Below are 25,404 nucleotides of genomic sequence, written 5' to 3' on the forward strand. Positions count from 1 at the left end.
AGTGAAAAGAAAGCTGCTCCTCTGGGAATGCAGGGGGCAAAGGCTGCTGTGCTGTTCCAGGCTCAGATTGGATCCAGGTAGGAATGCTTGGCTCCTGCCCTGGGCACAGCATCTCCCATGGGATGATGGAATTTGATCAGCCATGCAGGGACACTCAGTGGCCATGAACAGCAGAGATCTCTTGGAGGGAGGATTGGTTGTGGGAGAGATAAAGAAAACTGCCCCACCTGGTTTTAACAGATGGTGATAGAATACACACTTTGGTTACATCTTGCATTGCAACCTAAGACAAGTGGGTTTCTTCTCTTCTCTGTTCCAGAATCTTCTCAAGAGCAAGCAACTGCCAAAGCCCCAGAGTAGATAAAATGTCCAGTATGGGCTTCATTTGTACCATATGCAAACGTCTGAGAGGCTCGGTACTTGAGCTCTGATGTTAGTGGGGAAAATCCGTGCTCCTCTGTGCTGGTTGCCTGTTACAATGATTGAGTGTCTCTCATTTCTGACAGGAGTCATGTTCAGAGAATACAGAACTCTATAAAGTGTCCCCTCTGTGTTTCAGAGCTCCTCAACTGAAAGCATTCATGCAGCAGTACATAGCATTTATCCCTGTAAAGAGTAACCACTGCTTCCTAGTACAAGTTCCCTCCTAACTGGTCCTTCTGAGCCCCCAGCTGGCCAAGCAGCTTCCACGGGTGGCTCTTTAGGATTCAGGAGCTTGTGGAACAAGTTAAAGGACTACCAGACACAAATGGCTTTGACTGAAAGGGTCTGTATGATTGTTTTCTTGAAAGAAAGCATAAAGTAGCTGAAACCTATTCAAGAAGAAGAATTTGGCTCAAAAAACACACAAGATAAGCACTTTTATAGCTTTGGCTAATATCCTAAACTAAAGCTATTTGAAAGTTTGTTTTTTTTTTCCTGAGTGGCATGAAGAATGAAGAGTAGTATGGATAAAACGGATTTCCCTCGCACAAGTGATATGAAAGGTGAATATTTCATTTGTTTTAAATCAAGTCGTCCTGCTGTCATTAGAACTCTCAGAGGTTCAGCCCTGCAGAAAGATTTAAAGGCAGCACTTCAACAATAATCGGATTAGAAGGACTTGCATAGCTCCATGGTCTAAAAAAGAGATAAAAGAAACCAGAGTTCAAACTTGCCACAAAGCAAGGCACTGAGTTGTGTGGTGCAGAACCAACCCACGGTTCTGAGCCAGTGATTTTGACAACCACCTGAAGCAGGGATGCCTGCAGACTTCAACGGGTACTGGAAAATGGTCAGCAATGACAATTTTGAGGAGTATCTGAAAGCACTGGGTAAGGTTCCCTTCAGACTTCTTGGATGAATAATCAATGCCACCTCTCTTATTCTTTACGTGAATCTATTTTTTCTTGTACAGTCATAAGTCATTTTTGTGAGAAGTGGTTTTTTTCAGAAATGCACTTTAAGGATTGTCTTAAGCAAAATTGTTTTGCCTTAAGCAGCCTCTACCTTTTACCATCTTGAAGCTTACCTTAACAGACATTAAACTACATAGCTTGAAGAGGTATGTGGTGGGTTCCAAACATTAAAAATCTCCTATAATTTGAAAAGCAGTAAAATTTTTCTATTTAATAAAGATATATTTTTATATTTAATATTTAATGTAGTAGTTAATGCAATTTTGTGTGTTTGTATTTGATGTTGTGTTAGTATCTCTATAGAAATATTGGAGGCCTTATTAACTGTCAAATACAAATGGTATTTTTAATAGATTTCACATAATCAGAAAATTGAAGCTTTAAGTTATTTAAGTTATAAGAATTAGGTTACATCCTTTTTCTAGATGGGAAGGCTGGTTTGAAAGATTTGGACATCTCTTTATCTTTGTTCATTTCTGTTCTCCCTAGAAGCAACAAGCTTCTTCTTGTGGAAGACTTTCCTGGATAAAAATAACTCTTTTTCTTTTTCAGATGTAAATGTTGCTGTAAGAAAAATAGCAAACTTGCTAAAGCCTGACAAAGAAATCCTTCAGAACGGGGATCATATGATCATTAAAACGCTAAGCACTTTTAGAAACTACATCATGGAATTTGATGTAGGAAAGGAGTTTGAGGAGGATTTATCTGGGGTGGATGATCGCAAGTGCATGGTAAGAAGTAGAACTTCAACAATGGACAAAATGATCATTGATAACCTGAGGCCTTTCACAGAACACATAGTTTAACCATCCTGGTGGCTATTCCTGAAATTCTTTCTGTACTTCTCAGTTTGCCAAGAGGTACCTACAGTTTTGAGCAAGCCTTCAGATTAGAGGAATGCTAATTTTAATCAGGAGCACAAAGCAATTTTCTCAATCAGTGAATAATAACCTCAGTGAAGCTGGGCTCATTTATACTGGGATGTTTGTTAGTCAAAAAGACATCTAGGGTCACTTCCAGAACCTCTTTAATGAGTAAGGTTTTACAGTAGAGGAAATCCACTGATTGCAAGGTCAGGCACTGCTCCTGTGTGAGAATGGCCAAGTGCTTAAAGATCACCTGGGTGTTCTTATTAGAGTGCACACTTAATTAGCCCACTGGAACAAATCTTACTGAAATGAATAAGCAAACACTGGGAACTTTGTTTGACAACAGTTCTGTTTGATGAGCTCTTTTTGCTTTTTAATTTAGGACTGATAAATGTCAATTTACTGAGGAAAAAACTTGAGAATAGCAAGTTCTCGCCTATTAGTTTGGCAGCATGACACTGGCAATGTTCTACAGTCAGGAAGTTGACAAATAAAAGAAAATTATCTCAGGAGGGACTCTAGAGGAGAAATCTCATAAAAGAGAATTAATAGGTTTACATTCTGAGAAAGATAGTTCTATTTAAAAACAATACTTTTCTCTCACACTAAGATTTGCAAATTTGCTTTTCCTCTGATCGTGGCAGGAAAGGGAAAAAATGTGAAAACCAGAGAAGAAGAATGGTTGGCTACTGAGTGCCTCAGCAAATCCCTCTGTGGTCCTTGTTCCAGAGGGTACAAGTGATGAGAGTGCTGAATCCAACATTAATGGAAGGGAGGAGCAGCTGCATTTGTGTTTAGGAAAGTGCCCCAATGGCATCTTGTGATTTTGGTTCCTGGACTGCTCTTAATTAGGGTATTGAGGTCTAGATTCACTGAACAGTTATGAGCCCAAGAAAAGATTTAAGACTGAGGTGATTAAACTACCATCAAAGATAGCAATGTTCAAAACATCTGCTCCAGAGTTTGTGTGTGCACAGAACTGTCCATGTGTAAGCATTATCTGTACTTGAATGCAATTAATTCCCATCTGAAGGAGAACTAAACCATCCTCTGCATGGTAGAAAGAAGTAATAATATTTTATTATTTTTAACAAACCAAAATTCTCTACCCTATTTTGCTAAATTGAGTGATTAGGGAAGGATTTGAAATGTTAAACCTGAAAGAAGAAACTAGAGAAAGAGAATTTCAGTCACTACAACAGCTGATTGATTTGGCATAGAAGCTAGTTCAGCCTACTTTCAAAGGTGACTCAAATATTTCTCTGTTTACTGATTAGTGGGAAATGCTTATTCAGCCTTGGAAGCAGAAGGTATCAGCAGCTTCCTGCCTGTTACAAACAAACAGACAAAAACCCCAAACAACCAGGGGTAGTCACTGTCTCTGACTGGGTTTTTTTAAGGATTTAGGGATGTAATTCCACAAACCCCCCCAGAGATCTTCTTGTCTCTCTGTGGTCTTCAGCTGTAGCTGGACAGTCCAGGTCACTGACCACTGGTGCTCCATTTGCCTTGTAGCAGCACATCACACTTGATAATTCAATTTTCTCATGAAAGATTTCTTTTCTACATGAGACCTCTGTTTTTGTCAATGTCAAAGCAGTACAAGAAGCTGTCTTGCTGGAGTGACTTCAGTCCAAATCTGATAACCATAATGCCAGGCAAAATTTGCAGTTGTTAAGCAGCAAAATGACTCCAACAGTGCAGAAGGAGTCTTGTGAGAGGAGTCATGGAGCTTATAGAGGTACTGGGCCACACTCTGTGTGGTGTTACAAAGAAAACCACCATAAAAGCAAATGTTAAATATTATTCTTGGTGTTCCATTTGTTCATGCAGAACCTGTGGAACTGCATGCCATAAAAGGCTTAATCATTAATAGCCAGCCTGTGTAATGGGAAAGGTTGTGAATCAATTATTGTTATTTATATTGCGGACTGAGCAGACCACGGGGCAAGTTTTATCCAAGGAGCTCGGTACATGAGCAGTACAAAGTAACATGGATAAGACAAATTACACATTAAACATTAATCAATACAGCAGAGCAATCATCAGGAGACTTAACAAAAATAACCTCACAATTAATCCTTCCTAGACGTATAGATTGTTTTTTCTTTTAATGAAGAATATATCATCTAGCTAGAGTTAACATATCTGTAAAAATAATATCAGCACGGTGGACTGGTTAGATCCTGTGCGTAATTCACTGAAATTGTGTTCACCTTTCAGTTGTAAAACATATCCTGGAGCCAGTCAGGGTAGAGTGTAACTACAGTAATTCCAAATCAATGCTGTCCATGAGCAGGAAATGCTCAGTTTTGCTGATACTTATTTTCTATGTTGGAGATTTGGCATTAGGAGCTTGATAGTCTTGTGACAGTACAAGCCCTCTCCTCCTTTGCTGTTAGGGTTTTTTTCATTTTTGTAGTTGGTCACTCCTGGGAGCCTGTCTGAACTTTCTTGATCAGAGAGTTAATTGAGAAGGATAAACCTCAGCAATTTCAGTTTGCCCTTCTTCTGACCCTCAGCCTGGCTTTCTTGCATGCACATATTTTTGGGTTACTGTTCACTGGAGGGATAGAGGGAGCAGCAGCTGGTCCTTTAGGATGTTGTTTTTGTTGGGAAGTGAAAATTTGCAACTTTGGAAACTCTAAAGCCCTGCAGTTTAGTTAAAGATGCATTTTCTGTGTTCTGCAAAACCAAAGATGGGGATAGTTGAGCACAGGAGAGATCACAAATGGCAGTTGGTATCAATGCTCCTCAGGCTTTCCACCCAGGATTGGATCTCCTGGATAAAAGTTAAATCTATTCACTTGGCAGTTTTGTGAAAGAGATCTTTCTGCAACTTCAATCATACTTAACTATCCAGGGTTGTTAAAAACTTGGCAGTTTCAAGTACAAACGTGAAATGAAAGTTCAGGAGCATCTTTAATTCCTTGCAAATGTTCCAAGGTGTACATTAGATGGTGTAGAAGGAAGTTTAGGACATTAATTTGTGTTATATTTTTTTTCTCACGTGATGTGAATTGGAGCATGTAGTCAAGTTTCTACTGCTTTGAAGAGTTCGTTCATAGTTTTAATTGGCAACATAATATCAGATGGAGAATGTACTGAGACAGAAATTTAAAGTAAAATGGAGAGCTCTGGCTTTGGTATTCCTCACACTGAGTCTTTGATCCTGCTGTCTTAATTCTCAGTGAAGTGCCAGTCTCATCATGAAACATCAATTTTAAAGAGAATTTCTGCATTCTCAAGTTGTGCTTAATTTAGCATCTCAGGTGTTGCTCTAAGTATGAAACTTGTTTCATGTAGATAAACGTTACTGTGGAAAAAATTTACTGTGCATGCAAGAGGAAGACCCTATTGAAACAATTAATCCAAAACCATCTGAGAAAGTTTCTCTCATTTATCAGCAGATAGTTGTGCTTCCCTTTTTTCACTGTCAGTGATAACCAGTGAAGCTGGTGAAACACTACACTGTGAAATATGTACCAGCACATAGGAACAAGGCACGTAAGCTTTCTGTACCTTCACAGTGTCATTTACTTAGTGTTTAGTAAAGAAATTATCAAAAAGTGAACTGAAAAACCTTAAAATGCTGAAACAAAGACTGAAGTTTCACATTGCAAGTCTTTGCATCCAGTGAATCAGAGCAGATTGAAAATTGGATAGCTCAGATGCAGAAATTACTTTCTTAAAATTTTTAGTTTTCTAATGATTCTGCTGCTAAAGTCAGAGAAGACTTTTGCTTTATAATTATTCTCTGCTGTTCAGGCATTTGAAAGACTGAATTGCTTTATCTTATGCTATGCAGAATTAATCTCTTTTGACAGAAACTAAGGGCAAGTAATGTGTTAAAAATCAAGAAAGATTTTATGTTCTAAATGCAGAAGAGCAGAATTTCTTGGACAGCTGAGAAGAGTTGTGTTATAACTGAGTATTTGTCCAAGCATATGAGAGGTGCTTTGGTAACTCAGAACCTTGTGCTCTCTGATACAGTAATTTTCTTCTTCCATTGAAGCAGGAAATGAAATGACAAAGTCAGGGAACTGGGAAACAGAGAAAACTGCAAGAATTTTAAACTAAATGTGGGAAATGATACATCTTAACCATTTAGTTATCTAAACCTGAATACAAGTGGGATATAACCACGAATAAGTTATCAAGTGGGTGTTTAGGTTTCCTTTACTGGACCTAACAGAACTTGCAGCCCTAGTTAAGACTTGCTGGGGTGGGGTAGGGTGAGGAGGATTTGGGAGTTGTGGAATTCCCACATCAGATCTAGAAATACTTCTTACCATGTGAAATGTCAGTCAGTGTTTGAAACAGCCACAGAAGGACTGTTCACAGACACCTCAGTGTGCCACGTCCTGCTGAAGGGAGGGAGGTTGTTCAAAACTGATCATGGCTCTGTTTTAATTAACAAATGTGCCTAACGTGACACTGATTCCTCTCAGGTTTGTACTCAGGAAAACTGCAGTGGAGGTAGTTGTTCTGGCCATAATTTGATTTATACCACTGCAAGGTCAGAATAAAGCCCTATTACAAAATCACATGGTTAGTGAAGCTTATTTAACTATTTAGGCAGGTTCCTCTGTTACACAAATGGAATTCACAGCTGTTAATCTAGTTCTGAGCAGGCTTGGGAATTAAGACTTTGCTGTCAGAAAAACAACAACCAACAAACAACATTCCAGTACATGGAATTGCAGGAGGGATCTCCCACAGAGTGAAAAGATTCAAAATAAATAGTGCCTGTCTAGTAAGATGCCAGATCAGCAATATGTCTTTACTTGATCCCTCTGATTTAGCTTAGCTTAGCTTAACTGATTTTATTTCTTTACCCTTCCAGTGCTGCCCTTTTGGGCTTCTAAGTATTTTCTCATTTACTTAGGTGGAACAAGCATTATTCTAGAATCACTGTTGCTGGGGCTGGTCTTCTCTCAGATTTAGTGCCTCCTGTCTCTTTGCAGTACTGTAATTTCCCCAGCTCCTCATTGGCATAATCCCTGATTTATTTTTTTATATATATTTTGGGGGGAGGGAGGTATAATTTAAAATAGGTAGACTTTATGATAGTTTTCTGTTGGCATTTCTGGCTCTTTACAAATTGTTCTCAAAAAATGATGGAGAAAAGTCCTCCAGGCAGCCCTCTGAGGCTCCAGAGAGCAGAACCCATCTCAGGCTCTGTCAGAATGGACTCTGGTCCCCTGTGTCTGTGCCTCAGTGAGGAGGAGCAGTTTCCTTTTTTCCTGCCTTGTCCCACCCTGCTTGCTCCTTGGGCATTAGTCCCTGCCTGTAAGCGATGTGCTCAGCACATTTGCACGGTGATAGCAAATGAGATGATTGGAATCTTTGGCCATATAAATGTCATAAACTTCACATTTTGCAGGGCTGGATTCCTGTCTAAACCACGAGGCTGATGAGAAGCTTTGGAGCTAGCTATTCACAGAACTGCTGCTAGCACAAGCAAGCTCTGCAGGGGAAGTGGCTTTGGACAGGTTTAACATTTCAGCTTTTTGTGAACTCTAAAAGCTCTGAGAGCTATGATTGGAGAAAGAGCAATCAGAATCTGGTGAAAAGCTGAGAACCAGACTTAACAAATCCAATTTTGAATGACAAACCATTAGTGTTATGTACAATTGTATCTTGCCAAAATTACACAGGGGATAAATCCGTTATAGCCATTAATTTAAACAGTAAGTGTCTGAGAATCGATTCTGATCGTTGCAAGGAGTGAATTGGATGTGATGGGTCTTACTCTTTCTTCTGGTGTGGGATATAGACAAGTTTTCCTATTTTTCTATTACTTGTATACAATCTTAGTTCAGTAAGAAAAAAGCCACCATTCCTAAGAAATAAACCAGTATGCACTGTCTAAAGTATTGATTCTCCTCCTCCCCCAACATATGGTCAGCTGCATAGCCCAGAGCTTTGCACCTTCACTTTCCTGCTCCCTGGAGCATGTCTTGTCTGTGCTTTGCTCTGTTGTTCTTATGAGCAAAGATTCAAAAGAAGGAATTGGAACATTTAGGATCTGATCCTATCTGACTACAGCTTACCTTTCAGCCAATTTTTTTCAATCCAATCCTAAGCCCCTTTTCCAGTAATGCTACCCCTGGAGATGCTGACCATGACAGAAGCAAAGGACACTTTGCCATGACTGAGCTACAGCGTGGCTAAACAGGTTCAGCCTTTGGCCAGCACCAGGATCTGGAGATAAAGGCCAGGAATCCTTCCAGCAATTGTTCTCTTTGTTGTTGTTTTCTCAGTAGTTTCTGCTGCTGAACTCCCAGATGCAGATGTGATGAGACAAAAGGGGTTTCAGGGGGTGGTGACAAAGCTGCCCGTGGCTGTAGCCCCTGGAGCAGCCTCCTGCACAGAGGCCATAGGGAATGACCACCCGGCAGAATTCCCTCTCACTGCTATTGGACTTGGTCTGGGATGTCAACATGAGTTTATTCTATCAACACTTCATTTTTTCCCCAAAAAAGCTGCTTACAAGAGGCTTTTATATCACTTTGATACTTAGTACAGATGAGATGGTTTATCTTGAGAGTTGTTCAATACCTTGCTGCAGATATAGCTGTGTTTGACCAAAAGTTCTAGGATATATTTTTTTTGTGTTATTTACAAGACACAGCTCCAATTGGATTTTTCTGTTTCATCTGACCTAAAAAAAAAATTACTTTCCTTTTTTTAATCCTTCCTAGATCATAATTACAGTTGTAAAACGGGCTGTCGTTCTCCCAAGCAGAGACAGACTGGCTGAAGATGGAGCAGGGAGTGAGGTGCATGCCTAGCTTTGCAGCCATTTGGTGCTCCACATATAGAGACAACACTGAGGGAAGCAGGAGAAAAACAGAACTGATGCTGCTGTGTTTGTGCTACAGATAGGAAATCAATAACATATTTTTGATGAAAGGTGGGAGCTGCAATTCATACTTGTAAACGCAATGTGCCAAAAATCTATGTAGCATTGACAAAAAATGTTCATTAACTACTTGGATAAAAGTTATTTTCTTCCATTCATCTGTAAAATCCATTCTGCACCCTCAGCTGACGAGCCCCTGACCCAGGCAGGCACGCAGGAATTGCCAGCAGGGCAGTGAGAAATATTGTGCAGAGCCAGCACCGAATGTCTTTGCACTTAGACCTCACTGGGAAATGCAAAGTACTCTGATAACATGTTTGATGACTATTTCAGTAAATTACAAAAGTCACTGTCTCTGCCTGTGTATCAGCATGATTTGCCACTGGAAGCTGAAATTGTGCAACATTTCACTACAGTTGCTGCCACTAAAGAAAAAGCAGATATGTAGTCAAGAATTTGTTTAGGGATTACTAAATATTTCATTTAATAAATCTACCTTGTCTCATAACTGGAAGCAGTAATGAGAATACTTTAATTATCATTTCCTCCCCCTTGAATATTCAGGAAGATTTAGGCAGTGCTATGCATATGAATTTAAAACTTCATAACACAAAGAGATTAAATCACTAACAAAAGTATGTGGATGCCTAAGTATTAAAAGGAGACTATCAAAGTACACAAAAAGTGAAATACTATAGAAACCATACTATAAAAGTAAAGAAAATTTGAACATTTTCTGTGTTCTCAGGCTTCAGAGGCTTTTCCACTTCCCAGAAGAGCTCCATTCTCTGGTATTCCACCTCAGGAACAAAGTGTACATAATCTGAAAATTGTGCAGTGTTGGTGGCTGGATTTTTTGGGAAGAGTTAAGTTGAGGCAAGACTCCCTGGTTTCTACCTCACTCCATCCCCTTTTCTGGTGTTCCTGTAGTATTATTGATAGAACTGCTGACTAATTGCACCCATCACCATGCTGTGCTGAATTTTCCTGCAGAATGACATGCATGTGACCTAGGAAGAGTTCATCTTAGGGTTAAGTATGAGCAGGTGGCAAGTAAGCAAGAGTCAAGCTTGCTTATGGTGAACTAGATTATGTACTGTGTGGTTGAAAGGAATAAACAATGGCTTCCATTTATTATCAAGCAGTCCAAGGTGCTCAGAAAGGCAGAGTTCAGTTTTAGAGAGGTGCTCCATTTTCAGCCAGTTCGTTCTGTTATTGGAAACTGCAGCTCTGCAGTGTGCCCCGGGTTTGGCTGCCTGTCCCCCTCCTGCAGCAGGATAAGGAGCAGGAGCTGAGTGCTGGGCTGCCTGTCCCCCACCCTGGTGAGGATTTTCACTCCTTCTGGGCAGGTGGCAGCAGCTCTGTAATCAGGCAGCCCTTAGGTAATGCTATTACCAAAATGGGGGCAAACAAGGTTCCTGACAAAGGCACACTTTGCTAAGAAAAGTAGCTTTACATAAAAGGTAAAGTGTTTGTTTGTCTTGGGAGTGTGTGCCAGGAAGAACCAGAGGGTCACCCAGAGCTACCTTAGTGGTCTGCAAGCTCCTGATTATACCATGGCAAGATCCTGATCCAGTCCTTAAAACATAAATCCTTGCTCTTTGGTACAGCAAGAGAGATTATACATGCAACATTTGCCCTACAGTATTTCTGGAGTGCTGTTTTAAAGTTCTGATTCAAATGTTTGGGAATGTTGTGAAGCAGGTGTTGCTCTGGTTTAGGTGTTGTACAGGGTGGGATGTTGGCAGCAGCCAGCGCACTTTAACAGCCAGACCAACTTCAACCTCAGCTAACACTCACTGTGTGTCTCAGTAGAGGCATTTGAGGTGGCAGGACGTGTTCTAATCTGAGTTAAAAGAGAATTTTATCTCTTGTGTACTAGTTTAATAAAAGAGACATTGAGACATTACAGTTTGACCTAAAGAAAGGATACAGATGCCACTGATTAAAGTGGTTGTTCCTGCTAACAAAGAAAATTACATTCTCTTCTCTTGCAATGTATTCTACCCTTTATAACCTTCAGAGCAAAACAGCTACATGCAGAAATCAGGAATTGTGTGCTTTACTCATATCCCCTCACTATTATATATTTCTCCAAGGGAAGGCAGAGGATACCTGAGAATATTGTCTGATAAGCCAGCCTGGTTAATGTCTATGGGTTTAGAGTCTTCGTGGTTATCACCAAATTGCAAAAAGCAATTTCTAATCTTGACTGGAAAAATAAAATCCTGAGGAAAAAAGTGTGTCGTTTTCTGAGATGAAACAATTTCAGTCACCCTTGGAGGCTAAAAAGTTAACATTTCCTTGTGCTGCTACAAATATTTCTCTATTTCCCCCAAGTGTACTAAGTCAGTGTAACACTCTCAACTGACTTTGAACATTAGGACCAATAAAGTTGGATCCTGCTTTATCATGGTGTTTTGCCTCTGAATTCACATCTAAACCCACAAAATGTAACTATTAAGCTGGACTAAAGATAAAACTATGCTGAGCTAATACTCAGTGGATATAAACAAGTGCAGTTAATAAGCAAATCTCCACATACAAATGCTTCATTCCACAGTAGCCCTCACATCTACAACTCATCATTCATTGTCTGTTACATTCATTTTTTTGAATCAGAAATTTGTAGATATGTTCACTTATCAATTAAACATTATTCACTTTGACTCCTATTATGTGTTATCTTCTGTCTCTTCAGTGGATGTGTGCAGATTCACACATGGGAGAGGATTTAGGTTTTGGTGACCACATTAACTACAGTTTCACCCAAATATGTTGTTCCTTCCTGCATTAGCATTTTTTTGCAATAAAAGGATATGGTTTCATAAAATGTTATCTACTGCTTGGTTCAAATAAGTCACTTTACAAAAGAGAACAGAAGAATTTGTGAATGCATTTTCTAAGTTAGAGAGATTTTTAGCAAGGACACGGGTGTTTGTTTCTCAGAGCCCCCGTGTGGTGCAGCCAGACTGCTGGGATCAATCCCATTGCCTTATGATTATCTGTCCTGGCACTCTGGAGTGATTCATTTTCCATGCAGGAGGAGGCTGCTGCCTGCACTCATTCAAAGACAGTGCCTGTCATGGCTATCATTTAAGAATTAATTGTTTGTGACATACACAGATTAAATAAATAGGACTGGATAGGTTTTGAGTGCTGAAGTGGGTTTAATTACCAGAAGGAAGAATGTAGGCTGGCTTCTTCTCTTCGGAGCTACACAGGATGGATGCAGGAAATGTCCTTTAATGACAGATCAGAATTCTTCATCTCTCCATATCTGACTGCTCAAGCAAGTAGTGGCTGAAGCCTTTTACAAGGTAGACATCAATTCCATGTTTAGTCCTCAGAGTGCCTTCAAACAAGCTGATTTACAGGCCGTGTGCTAATATTAATGTTAAACTATCCCCATGGAGCATAAACTGTCACCACTCTTCCCTCTCTAAATGTTTTACAGAGCATTGCTTCTCTTTGTCTTAGGGAGATGGGAAAGGCAAATCGCCAGTAAATGCTGGCCAGAGGAGCAGCCAGCACTGTCATACAGTGATGGAATTTTATAAATCAGGTTTTCCTGAACCCCCAGGACTGCACCAATGTTCACACAAGTGCAGTATTGATTACTGCACCTGACTCTTGGCTTACTCTGCCACTCCTGGCTCGAGAAGTTGCCCAGCCTCAGTTACAAAAAGCAGGATGCTGCAAAGCTCCCAACTTGCTGACACTTCCACCCCACTCTGCTGGGTGAAGGAAGGCAGATAGGGAGATGAGGAAAGCCAGCTCAGTATTCAAAAGCTTTGTTCATCCACAGGAAATGGGAATTTTCTCAGGTGGAGCAGCTGGGGAATAATTCTTAGGGTGGAAAAAGCCAAACTGGATCTTTGGTTTTCAGCTCCTTTTGCACATACAGTGGTAGGCTGAAGGGCCCTTCTGCTGCTGCATTTTTCAGCAGGGAGAGAGGAGTGTGTTTTACACAATGGCTTTGATGGTATTTTTTCTTCCTTTATCTCATCCCTCCAGTTTTTGGCAGGCAGCTGGGCAGCAACTTTCTATTCAAGCTCATTTCTTTGGTAATTATCCTAAGTGGTACAACACTATCCACTCATTCTTTTTATGAGATACACCCATCATTAGAGATAAGTTTTGCTTCACAGAAACTAATCATAATATCAGAGAACATTACAGTAACACCAAACATGTCTGTTTTGTTAGACCACTGTGTCTTGGGATGGAGATAAGCTGCTTTGTGTACAGAATGGAGAGAAGGAAGGCCGTGGTTGGACCCAGTGGATTGAAGGAGATGAAATGCACCTGGTAAGATCATGCAAGAGGTTTTGAATGCCCCTCCATTCAAATGGTTAGATGTAACACAGCAGGGAACGTGCTATGTCATTTTGGCTTGCTTCGACATAATTGGATATTGGTGCAGCATTTGACTTGTTTCTGAAGCAGCAATTTCATTTGGAGCCATTATGTTTTTATGTCCCTTTCAAAGCCTGACCATTTTGAATGCTCTTTCTGTGCTCAGTGTCTGTCCAGACACACCAGGATGAAATGTTCACACAAGGAAGACATTTACCAGAATGTCCCTCACTGTCTGTAAAATGCTCAGTATGGGAGCTGTGACACTGAGCACCCAAAAATAAGGGAAAAATACACAATTGTTCTTTTAAAATAATTACAGGCCGCACTACATTATAGCCTAGAGAACTAAAACAGCAATTAAGCTTTTGAAATTGATGGTTTTTTCAGATCATCATTTTTATCTTTCTAAATTAACAGGACCTGAAAGAAGATGCCTGTTCTTTTGTGCTATAACTCTTTATAGCATCCTCACTCTCTCATCAGTGTGGGTAAAAGACAGTGTTCCTGCTGGGATAATAAACTCCAACCTCCATTTCTCCTCACTGTGCAGTGCTATTAGCATTCAGCAATCTAAATGGATATATTCTAAATGTTCAAATCAGTAGCAGAGTTATCAAATCACTGCAGAAGCACCTCAAGCCCCTTATTACTAAACATAATTTTGAGGAAGTATTGGTGGTTCCAGGATGCAGCTGAGGAGAGGAATGGATGTGAGAGATCTCCCCACCTGGCCTTGGTGCAGCACAGGCAGGGAGAAGGTTGTTGTGTAAGGGAGCACTTTATAGCTGAGGCCAGGGGCTCACCTGGAGGAGGGGAGGCAGCACTAAAAGGAGATGCCCAAATTTCCTGTCAGTATTTCCCCACTCCTCCCTCTGTCCCAGCTGCACAGCAGGCAGGGCCATGGCAGCAGGCACAGCCCTCCCAGCTCCTCTGCTGGCACACGGGTCCAGCCCCCATCACAGTGCCTGCCCCACGGCCAGCTCTCGCCTGGTGCCCTCAGTCCTGCCCATCTGTGCCTTCCCTGCACACGAGAACAGTGGCACCCGTGGCTCTTGCATTTCTCTGGACTGGCATCCTGCTTTCTGGCCTTTGCTAGCTCCCAGGCATTATCTCTTCCCAGCTTCTGTCCCCAACACCAGTTCCTTCAGCCCTGGTTGCTGTTCTCCCTATTCTGAGTCCAGCTCCATGCCCAGAGCACTTTCTGGACTTGTCCTTGTCAGGAGGTGGATTTTAGAAGGCAGAAACTCAGATTCTGTGGCTCAAATACTTGTGTGTAGTGCCAGTATAGGTAGCTCAGGGTAACCCGGCTGCTCTGATGCTGCTTTTCAGAGGGCTGGGAGGAATTCTGGATCATACCTGCCAGCTCCTACATTCACTCACTGGCGCTTGGAAAATTTACCACAATCTGTCTCCCATGTATGCAGAAGTCACTACAAAATTAATTCATGCAAAGGAAGTAATCAAGTATTTTAGAGCCCACTCCTCGATCTTTCCATTTTCTCACTTCTGTTATTTCATGGATTTCAAAAGATATCCTCTTCATTTCTCTAGTCCTTGCTAATGCAGTTCTCTCCATTAAAAGTACAGTAGAGTTCCCTTCAGTATCTTATTTTTGACCAGCTAAGATTACTAGGTCCTGTCCTTTTGAGAGAGCTTTAATACAATGAGCAGTTACCTTTAAAGAATTGATACTTCAATACCTTTATGATCCTATTGAACTTTACACAATGAGCCAAGTGTTAATTTATCCTTTTCACAGTTCTGCAGAAAGTGGGACCACATCCTTCAGTAGTTTATCGCTTCCTATTTTCTTCATTTCATTCTGTGGTCTGTACTTTGTAGCTCTTCTTATATTTTATTTTATGTGAGTGACTTATTTGGCCATTCCCCATTTCCTTTTGAGTTTTATTGCCCTTTTCTATTGTATTGATTGCTTCTGCTCCGTAGCTTTTGTCACTGTCAGCAAATCTCTCAGCCCTTATTGCACACTCCTTCTTCTGGGTTACCTCTGCAGGAGTGAACAGAAAGGCCCTGACCAAAGGCACTGCATCAGTCTGTTGTCCCACCAACTCAGCATGAAGCACTTTCTCTTACTAGGGTGGAGAAACATATGTCAATTCAGATTATTGACCTACTTTAAGGTTTTTAAAAGTCATTTTATCAAAGTCCCCCATAAGAAATCTGCGTAACTTCATCAAAATATTCTGGGAGCTTTATTAAAAGTCTCATCTTGAGCTGGGAAGTGTATCCCCTCTGCTAGGTCATGCATGTCTTTGTGTCCCTTAAGAGCTTCCACACTCTTTTTTTCTTGCACCTAAACCTTGCCACAGGCACACACCCCAGGCACAGCCCTGTGTGCACTTCTCAGGTGGGACTTGAGGAGTTTCGGGAGCGGGGATGGGTGAACAGGCAAACAGCAGCAGCAGCAGCCTCACAAATCCCAGCCCAGGATGGGAGCTCTGCCCCTGCTCATGCCCCGCTCACAGGGATGCAGAGGTCAGCAGGGGGGGCTTCCAAAGCTCCTGTGGAACACCAAGAATCATCTTTATGCATCCAGGGTGCTCAGGCTCAGTCAAACCCTCCGTGCTCTGCTGGTTGACAGGCCTGGAGCAAATCTTGTGTACAGTCACCTGCCTTTGGGAGCCAGGAGCTCTGTGTTGCTGAAGTGACCCTGATTTCTAAAGATGCAGGCTTGAGCTACCAGTTGTCACCACAGAGATTCAGAGCTGGTCAGGCAAATCCATCCCCAGTGCTTTATGTACCCAAAACAGGGAATGCCCATTCCAAAGGCCTAAAGCAGTTGCATATTATTCACTGCAAGTCAAGAATGATGCACCAGGAATGTATTTGGCCCTGTAAGATCTGAGATCCCAAAATAACTTCCCTTGCTCCACCTTTTAGCAGGAAACAAACCCAAACCAGATGTTTTCTTTTAGGATGAAAAATAGGCTAAAATCTGTACAAGCCTCCCGGTGTAATTTAATAGAAAATCATGGACTCAAATTCAGCTGGATGTACACATGAATCCATAAAATCATGGATTCAAATTCAGCTGGATGTACACATGAATCCATAATGTTTGTGTCCTAAGTAAAAATTGTGGTTTTCAATTATTTTCTCTTCCTAGGAAATAAGAGTGTGTGGAGTCACATGTAAGCAGGTCTTTAAGAAGGTGCAGTGAGCTACTGCTGCTACAGGAGTGAAGAACAATAGAATTTACTGACTTGCCAGCAACTCTCCAAGTGCTAGCTCTGAGCATCCTCAGCAACAAGAGCAAACTCAGAAATGAAGATCACATTAGAACCATAGAGTTGGAATAAAACATTTTTAGGAAATTGAAAAAAATGACTGCAAATAAAACTATTTTTAGAAATGCCAATTAAAGATACTAAACTCTCTAAAAGTGTGCATACCATAATTCTTGACTCTGCCAAAAAAAGGACTATTAGGTGTAAAACAAGATGCTGGGGTTTAGACCTTGTAAGCTATTTTTTTACTCTCAGTAGACATCACCCTTTCAGAGCCTTAGCCTTGTTTTTAAATGGTGAAGTGCAGTTTTAAGGAAGCAAATGAGAGCTGTAGGATGCAGCTTGCACTAAAATCCTGAATTTACTGAAGTCAGTAAGAATGTTACCATTAGCTCGGGTGGAATAGATCTATACTGGAAGTGTTCCATCAAAAATAAAAATCTGATTCCTCAAAACGAGTAAATTTATGGATCAATACTTTGGAAAAAACAATGCTTACAGAAGCATGGCTAAGGGGCAATGCTTTTCAAATGCTTTAGCTAATTTCTGTCCCCGTGCTTTTTTTTTGTTGTTCTGGAGATACTGAGAGTAAGGTCATAGCTAGAAACTGTCTGTAACTGTACACACAGCACACAGAAGGTGAGACCAGCATTGCTTTGTACAGTTTCATTTGCAGATATTTGATGCCCATCATCGTCCCATGTTCTTGTGCAGACTGAGAGCCTTGGCCTGGCAGTTGAAATCAGAACACTGATTAAACCTTAGTGAGGGGAATAATACTGCCAGATTGTCAGTCCATCGACACACTGGATACACTGAGCACCACCAGGTCACATCAAATCCTAAAAGGTTTAAATTCACAAAGCTTTAGCATGTAACCTGGAATTCCAGGTGTCTCCCATAACAGCTGTTATCAGCCATTTTCAGGGACTCAGTCAGTGGGGAAATCACCACAGCAGAGCCTGCTCTGAGCTGGGACCATCCCCCTTCCCTGCTCTGAGCTGGGACCATCCCCTTCCCTGCCTTAAACTGGGACCCTCCCTTTCCCTGCTCTAAACTGGGACCATCCCTTCCCTGCTCTAAACTGGGACCATCCCCTTTCCCTGCTCTGAGCTGGGACCATCCCCTTCCCTGCTCTAAACTGGGACCATCCCCTTCCCTGCTCTGAACTGGGACCATCCCTTTCCCTGCTCTGAACTGGGACCATCCCTTTCCCTGCTCTGAGCTGGGACCATCCCCTTCCCTGCTCTGAACTGGGACCATCCCCTTTCCCTGCTCTAAACTGGGACCATCCCCTTCCCTGCTCTGAACTGGGACCATCCCTTTCCCTGCTCTGAGCTGGGACCATCCCCTTCCCTGCTCTGAACTGGGACCATCCCCTTTCCCTGCTCTAAACTGGGACCATCCCCTTCCCTGCCTTAAACTGGGACCATCCCCTTTCCCTGCTCTAAACTGGGACCATCCCCTTCCCTGCTCTGAACTGGGACCATCCCTTTCCCTGCTCTGAACTGGGACCATCCCCTTCCCTGCTCTGAACTGGGACCATCCCCTTTCCCTGCTCTGAACTGGGACCATCCCCTTCCCTGCTCTGAGCTGGGACCATCCCCTTCCCTGCTCTGAACTGGGACCATCCCCTTCCCTGCTCTGAAATGGGACCATCCCTTTCCCTGCTCTGAGCTGGGACCATCCCCTTCCCTGCTCTGAACTGGGACCATCCCTTTCCCTGCTCTGAGCTGGGACCATCCCCTTCCCTGCTCTGAACTGGGACCATCCCTTCCCCTGCTCTGAACTGGGACCATCCCTTTCCCTGCTCTGAACTGGGACCATCCCCTTCCCTGCTCTGAACTGGGACCATCCCTTTCCCTGCTCTGAGCTGGGACCATCCCCTTTCCCTGCTCTAAACTGGGACCATCCCCTTCCCTGCTCTGAACTGGGACCATCCCCTTTCCCTGCTCTAAACTGGGACCATCCCCTTCCCTGCTCTGAAATGGGACCATCCCTTTCCCTGCTCTGAGCTGGGACCATCCCTTTCCCTGCCTTAAACTGGGACCATCCCCTTCCCTGCTCTGAACTGGGACCATCCCCTTTCCCTGCTCTAAACTGGGACCATCCCCTTCCCTGCTCTGAAATGGGACCATCCCTTTCCCTGCTCTGAGCTGGGACCATCCCCTTCCCTGCTCTAAACTGGGACCATCCCTTTCCCTGCTCTAAACTGGGACCATCCCCTTTCCCTGCTCTAAACTGGGACCATCCCTTTCCCTGCTCTAAACTGGGACCATCCCCTTTCCCTGCTCTGAGCTGGGACCATCCCCTTCCCTGCTCTGAGCTGGGACCATCCCTTTCCCTGCTCTGAACTGGGACCATCCCCTTCCCTGCTCTGAACTGGGACCATCCCTTTCCCTGCCTTAAACTGGGACCATCCCTTTCCCTGCTCTGAACTGGGACCATCCCCTTCCCTGCTCTGAACTGGGACCATCCCTTCCCTGCTCTGAGCTGGGACCATCCCTTTCCCTGCTCTGAACTGGGACCATCCCCTTCCCTGCTCTGAACTGGGACCATCCCTTTCCCTGCCTTAAACTGGGACCATCCCTTCCCTGCTCTGAGCTGGGACCATCCCCTTCCCTGCTCTGAACTGGGACCATCCCCTTCCCTGCTCTGAACTGGGACCATCCCTTTCCCTGCTCTAAACTGGGACCATCCCTTTCCCTGCTCTAAACTGGGACCATCCCTTTCCCTGCTCTAAACTGGGACCATCCCTTTCCCTGCTCTAAACTGGGACCATCCCTTTCCCTGCTCTAAACTGGGACCATCCCTTTCCCTGCTCTAAACTGGGACCATCCCTTTCCCTGCTCTAAACTGGGACCATCCCTTCCCTGCTCTGCTGCAGCTCCTCTGCTTAGCCCTGCTTTTGCCTTCCCCAGGGACTCAGTGCTGACTGGGAGAGTTTAGACCTGTGAATGGAATTCGTTCCTGTAAATGGAACAAATGCTGCCATCTAACCAGAGGCTGTTTGAAAACATGCCCTGTTATTAATCCTGTTTAGGAGAGCTGGGAGCCTGATCTAACATGGAATCCCAGACTCACAGGATGGCCAGGGATGGAAGGGCCCTCAGAGATCCAACCTGCCTGCCACGGGCAGGGACACAGCTTGGAGAAAAGGAGGTTCAGAAACAGCCATTGTAAAATCCAAAGTTAGCACAGCAGGGATGGTAAACTTTCTGAACTATGTTATTTCACTGTATCTTGTGGGTGTAGCACCAGACGTGCTGTAACGGACATCTAATTCCATTTTCTAAAGTTTTGGGGCTTGCTTTACTTCAGAAAGCACCCAGAAGATGTTACCCATGAAGACTTAAGCATCCCCATGTGATAAACAGGTGAATAATACTCCCTGTCCATGTCAATTCTTGTGCTAGCATTGCAGCAGCTGTGGATGATTTTATTTTATGTGAGTGACTTATGGATGATGCCGCTCAGAATTACAGACATGCAATGAAATTTATTTTTTTTAAGTTCCCCTGTAATTATTTCTTCTTGGTAATACTTAGGGCTAAGGAAGTTTCTGGGCAATATACTTGAGTCTGATCAGCCAGGTCCATGCAGAAGCTGCTTTTCTCTCCTGGAAGAGTGTGTTAGCCAGCCAGCTGTGTGTCCATAGCTAAAGGGACAGACAGACAGACCACCAGCTCATGGGGATTGAGTTTTCTGGTGCTTGGAGTGGGACATATCAAAACTGGTTACAATAAAATAAGGTAGAAAGGTTGTAAGAGAGGGAAAGGATCAGAAACATGTGGATCTTTGCTAAAATGCTGTTCTGTTTAAGGGAAATTGCAAATACCTATTTAAAATGCTATTTATCATCTTCCACAAGGTTGAGGATATCCCAGTCGCCAAATTTCAGCACATCAGTCATTTGTTTTTCTTGGAAGATTATTAGACACAGCAACTTTTTTCCTTAAAGTCACTAATTATTGATTTCATAAGCATGGACACCCTCCAAGTATCTCTCCACTCCTCAGCCCCAAGGAGAGCAAGAGAACAAACAAGTAACTGTAATAAAGTGATGGCTCACACCTCCATGCCCAGATAAACTTGGCAGGATTTTTTTTAATGCTCAGCACTGACAAAGAATTTTTTGGAAATGTAGTTTTCCTTCAATAGAACTTGGCAGTTCATAACCCTTAATTCACCAGCTGTCTTCTAATTTTTGCCTGCAGCTCTCTCCAGTCTTGTGTAACATTCACAAACTCTTTTTGCAGAAGGTTGTAAGTGGATCAGTTAACATCTAGCTAAGTAAATCCAATTGTTAAAAGCTATTATTATTGCAATCAAACAGACAGCTTTTCCCCTTTGGGTCATTTGGTACAAGGGCAAATTTAGCACCATACTAATAACTAATGGCTTATCAAGCAAAAGCAATGTAACCTGCTGCTAATTACGAGGAAAGGCAAGCCCACAAAGCACTTCCACAGCTCATGGGTGGAAAATACAGAAACTTCAGAAATGTTTAACTTTGAATAGATTCTCTTCAAACCATCTCAGTTGCTTGTCATTATAATTGTAACCTCTTATCTCACTGCAGCAACCCTTTCCCTTGGAAAAGGAAATTATGTTCATCCATTGCTTCCACGACGATGCTTTCCAATTAACATGTGTAAAATTAACCATGCTGTTTCCATGAACCTTTAACAGCTGTTATTGTGAAATGTAATTTAAAACTGTCTCCATAAAATGGATGCTTACTGAATGTACAGCACTCAACAATTATTTGACAAACACCTGCCTCCCTGACAATTTCATAACTACTTAGTAACCAAGACCTTCACAGGGAATTCATATCCAGATTTGCTTGTGATTCAAGAGTCAAACTTCGTATTGATTTCCTTGATCTTCTGCAGAATTTCAGCCATGGTTTACAAATATCCACTCTGCATTTCTACAGATGCAATACCTTCAGATAAGGGACATCTTGTGTTTTGTTAGGAAAGACCAGTGCCTACCAGAAGCAGTGTGAATGGAAAGTGCAAAACTTCCCATTGTTGAGAAAACACTTTTTCTCTATGTGAACTGCAACCTGCAGGTACATTACAATGTAATTCCTCCCTCCAAACAGCCATTCCCTGTTTTGTCCATGCCACTCAGGTTTTCTTTACCCTTTCCAGTGTATAAACTTGGCTGTTCCCATCTCTCACAAGCTAAGCCATGGAAACCAGAACTGAAGGAAGAGCTGGGGTTACAGTCTGCATTTATGCAACAGTCCAGCTGTGAAGGCTGGGGAGGAGCTCCTTGGTGTGATCTGAGTAACACTTTGATTGTAAAATAAACACGGGCTGAATGGCAAATTCCTCACAGTGAGAAGGGGCATCAGGTTCCCAAAGAGTGTCCCATGGGACTGAGCTCTGGAGCACAGCAGAGCCCTGGCGTGGCATGGCATGGATGTGTTCCCCTGGGCACATCCACTTCCATCAATGTCTGTCATTTGCTTGGCTCTCCTCTAGGAAACTTGACAGGAAAAAGCAAGAGTTCACCACTGCAACATTAATAAAACTTCCTGGGATGTATCATTTTGTATTATATTCTCATTTGGACAGCCTCATCTGTAACCACAGAGGAGAGTCCCAGCTATTCATCCTTTCACCCTCTCTCAGTAGCACATTTCTCTTGGATGATTACCTGGGTGGTGCCGCTATTTCTATTTTAAGTTTTTTTCACCTCAAAGCAAATGTTTATTTAAATAATTTGCTCCTGTCTAGCAAAAGTGCAGTCAAAAGTAGAGTCCCTTCAGTACCATGTATTTTATTACCAGGGCAAGCTTTTTCTCTGTATTAGTAGCTAATAATAAGAATCCACACTGAACAATTAAGCAAAATCACACCTCAGTTCTTCGCCAAACCGTTCAATAAGACTGCCTGGCAATTAAGTTTCTGCACCTGGAGGCAAAATGAAATCCCTCCCTTTCAATGGCAACATTCTTATTAAAGGAAGGGAGGAAAGAAGGATAGGAAACAGTCTGTGATTATTGACTCTAGACTTATTTACATAACAAGAGACCATTTGTCTCACGGTACACCCTGATCCTAGTGCTGAGCAAATAAGAGGTCAATATTGTGACAAGAGCATTCCAAATTTAAAATATTTCATTTAAGTGTTCAGCTATTTGACATTTCCAGATTGGAGCAGAAGCACAAGCAGTTATTTATGTGTCCACCAGCATTGCAGAGTAGCTAACATTTAAAACTTGTGTGTGCCAGTGCAGAACATGTGGTGACACAGACCATGGTTTTCAGCAGAACACTGCAAAGATAGGCAGTCCTTTAAATGCCTTCAGCCTCACTCCCAGAGCTTTCTTGTGCCTGTTTGGCCTTTCTTTCCCTCCCCTGGCAGCTACAAAAGGCAACAGTGCAGAAGAGCAGAGGTGAAACACAAGGAGTGATGAAGACAATGCAAAATTGTACTGAAACTTGGAGTTAAGCAGAAAAGTTCCTCTCCGTCCTGACGTTCCCAATGAATTTTTCTCTGGTGCAAGTCAGGATTTACTAGAAAAAGGAAGTGTTTACAATGCAGTGCAGTCACCATTGTAATTTGGTGAGGCTTAGAACCACAGCACACGGGGAGAACTCACTGGAATTTAACATTCCATCAAGTGCAACAAGACTCACAATAGTTCCTTGTTCCCCTTCTCTAATTTGAAATCACCGTGATCTGAGTTACATTTTCTTATCAAGGCACTGACACTTGTCACCCATAACCATTCCAATTTCCAACTCTTCTCCAGCTGGGCATGCTAAGGGCATGCAGAGGAAGTTAACACAACTCAACAGAACTCCTGTGAAATAACTGTGTGATCTCTCACCCATCCTGTCACCAAACATGCTGCCATTCTTGATGCTGGCATCCCCGAGGTTATTTTTGTAGAGGAAAATGAGCGAAAAGTGCCATTTTATGTGTGTTACAACAACACAGACAGAACTGAGACACAGCAGTGAGCAGCTCCTCCCCACACCCAGCTTTGGGTACAACAAGGTAATGCAGTCTCTCCATTGCCACACTGATGCCAATGTTCATCAGAGACACTTGATCACTCGGGACAGTCCTTGAGGCCAGCACAATCTCTGAAGGAGCCCTGGCTGGAAAGCCAAGCCATCACTACTCCTCCATTGCAACACGTGTTTGTTATTCCAGCTACAAACACAGACTCTCAGTTCCTCTTCGGAACTGGTTATAAATTCTAATAAATTCTAACTCTGAAAGAATTACTTGGGACTTTTAGACCTATTGTACCTAAAAAAGCAGCCAAAAGCACAGAGCAGACTGTCCCAATGCTCTGCAGCAGTAACTCATCATGCCAGCTTTGTCTGAGCTCAGCTCAGCCAGTCTGAGACACGGGGGCTGCAGGAGCCAGACAAACAAGAGCTGCACACGAGGTTTCACACCTCAAAATGATGCAGAAACTGATGATTCATTCCCTATCAAGCCAAACAGAAAAGAAGTAGAACATCAGAGTTGCCTAGCAAAATAACCTGTGAGCAGTCCAGTTCCACCTCCTTATGGACTAAAAGCCCCGAAATTCCACTAGAAGCTTTCTTTGGCATCTTTTGTGCAATTGAACACAAGGAAAATGTCTCCCAAACATGGATGCAGAATTATTTCAGATAATATTTTTTTTCAACATATGTTCAACCCTTTTTAATGTATTTTTCTCTCATAGCAAGTCCACCTTGTAGACATTTGAATTATCACGTTACACAAAATTCCGTTTCTGGTTCCACCTCTCAGCATGGAACCATCTATTTTTGACTGTCCTTCTAAATGTATTTTGGGAACCAAAGAAACAAGGACGTAGTTAAACTGCTGAAGGTCATTCAAAAACCTTACCAGGTGCTTAACTTTGAGTTAAAATTAACAGTTACAAAGTACCTAATTTGCTTGAAGATCCTGTGGATATTTTTAGGAGAGCCTTTTTGCCTTTTCAGCCACAAAAAAAAAATGCTTTGAAAATCTGATTAATGTCATGCAGTACTTCCCACTGCAGTTTGTGTAACTTCAGGGACATCTAGGTCCTTCTCAGTCACGTATTCCCCTGAAGTGATTGGTTTTCAGTACCCATGAGACACTAGAAATTTGAAGAGGGAATGTCCAAATTTGAAAGAGAATGTCCGATCTTAGTCAAGTGAAGGCAAATGTAGAACAGATCCCCAGACAAGTAATATTGTTCTTCTTTTAAGTCCCTCCCTGCCCAATCAAAAGGGAAAAAAAGGCCCCACAACAGCAAAATTATCAATAGCAAAACAAGGGCAGCTTTCAATCACAGAGATGACCAAGGGTCCATTGCAGCTCATCTCTGAAGCATCAAGCCTCAAGACACTGGATCATGAGGAAAAAAAATAAATGCACTAGGTATGCACAGAAAAGGGCCCTTTTCATAAGAGATATTTCTTTGTGAAGTAAAGCTCTTCCTGGACCCACTACAACTTTTTTTGGAGTGCATTTTGTTTCGTTGTGCAGCAGGTGGGCTCCACCAGATAAAAAATAATTGTTGATGAAACAGCTGGACAGAGCAAGATTTTTCCTTTTTTTCATATTCCCTTTTTAGTGTAAGTACTCCTTAATTTTATAAAGATCAGTTTTTTCAAGATGTAGCACGGGTCATTTTGGTGCTT

The 25,404-nt window shown here is 42.4% G+C and overlaps 1 protein-coding gene across 1 annotated transcript; it reads left to right on the forward strand.

Moving 5' to 3' along the window:
- The first annotated feature begins 151 nt into the window (after nt 1–151).
- RBP1 (retinol binding protein 1) lies at nt 152–16,899 on the forward strand. The gene is made up of 4 exons (XM_038146279.1): nt 152–1,313; nt 1,950–2,128; nt 13,344–13,445; nt 16,624–16,899. Exons 1-4 carry the CDS (start codon nt 1,241–1,243, stop codon nt 16,675–16,677), a joined length of 408 nt encoding a protein of 135 aa, XP_038002207.1. The 5' UTR covers nt 152–1,240; the 3' UTR covers nt 16,678–16,899.
- Nucleotides 16,900–25,404: the final 8,505 nt, after the last annotated feature.

This window comes from Motacilla alba, chromosome 9, assembly GCF_015832195.1.
Source record: "Motacilla alba alba isolate MOTALB_02 chromosome 9, Motacilla_alba_V1.0_pri, whole genome shotgun sequence".
NCBI lineage: Eukaryota > Metazoa > Chordata > Aves > Passeriformes > Motacillidae > Motacilla > Motacilla alba.

Coding starts and splice junctions, on each gene's coding strand:
- RBP1 (XM_038146279.1), top strand. CDS start 1,241: ATGCCTGCAGACTTCAACGGGTACTGGAAAATGGTCAGCAATGACAAT. Junction 2,129..13,343: donor TGGATGATCGCAAGTGCATG/GTAAGAAGTAGA, acceptor CTGTTTTGTTAG/ACCACTGTGTCTTGGGATGG. Junction 13,446..16,623: donor AAGGAGATGAAATGCACCTG/GTAAGATCATGC, acceptor TTCTCTTCCTAG/GAAATAAGAGTGTGTGGAGT.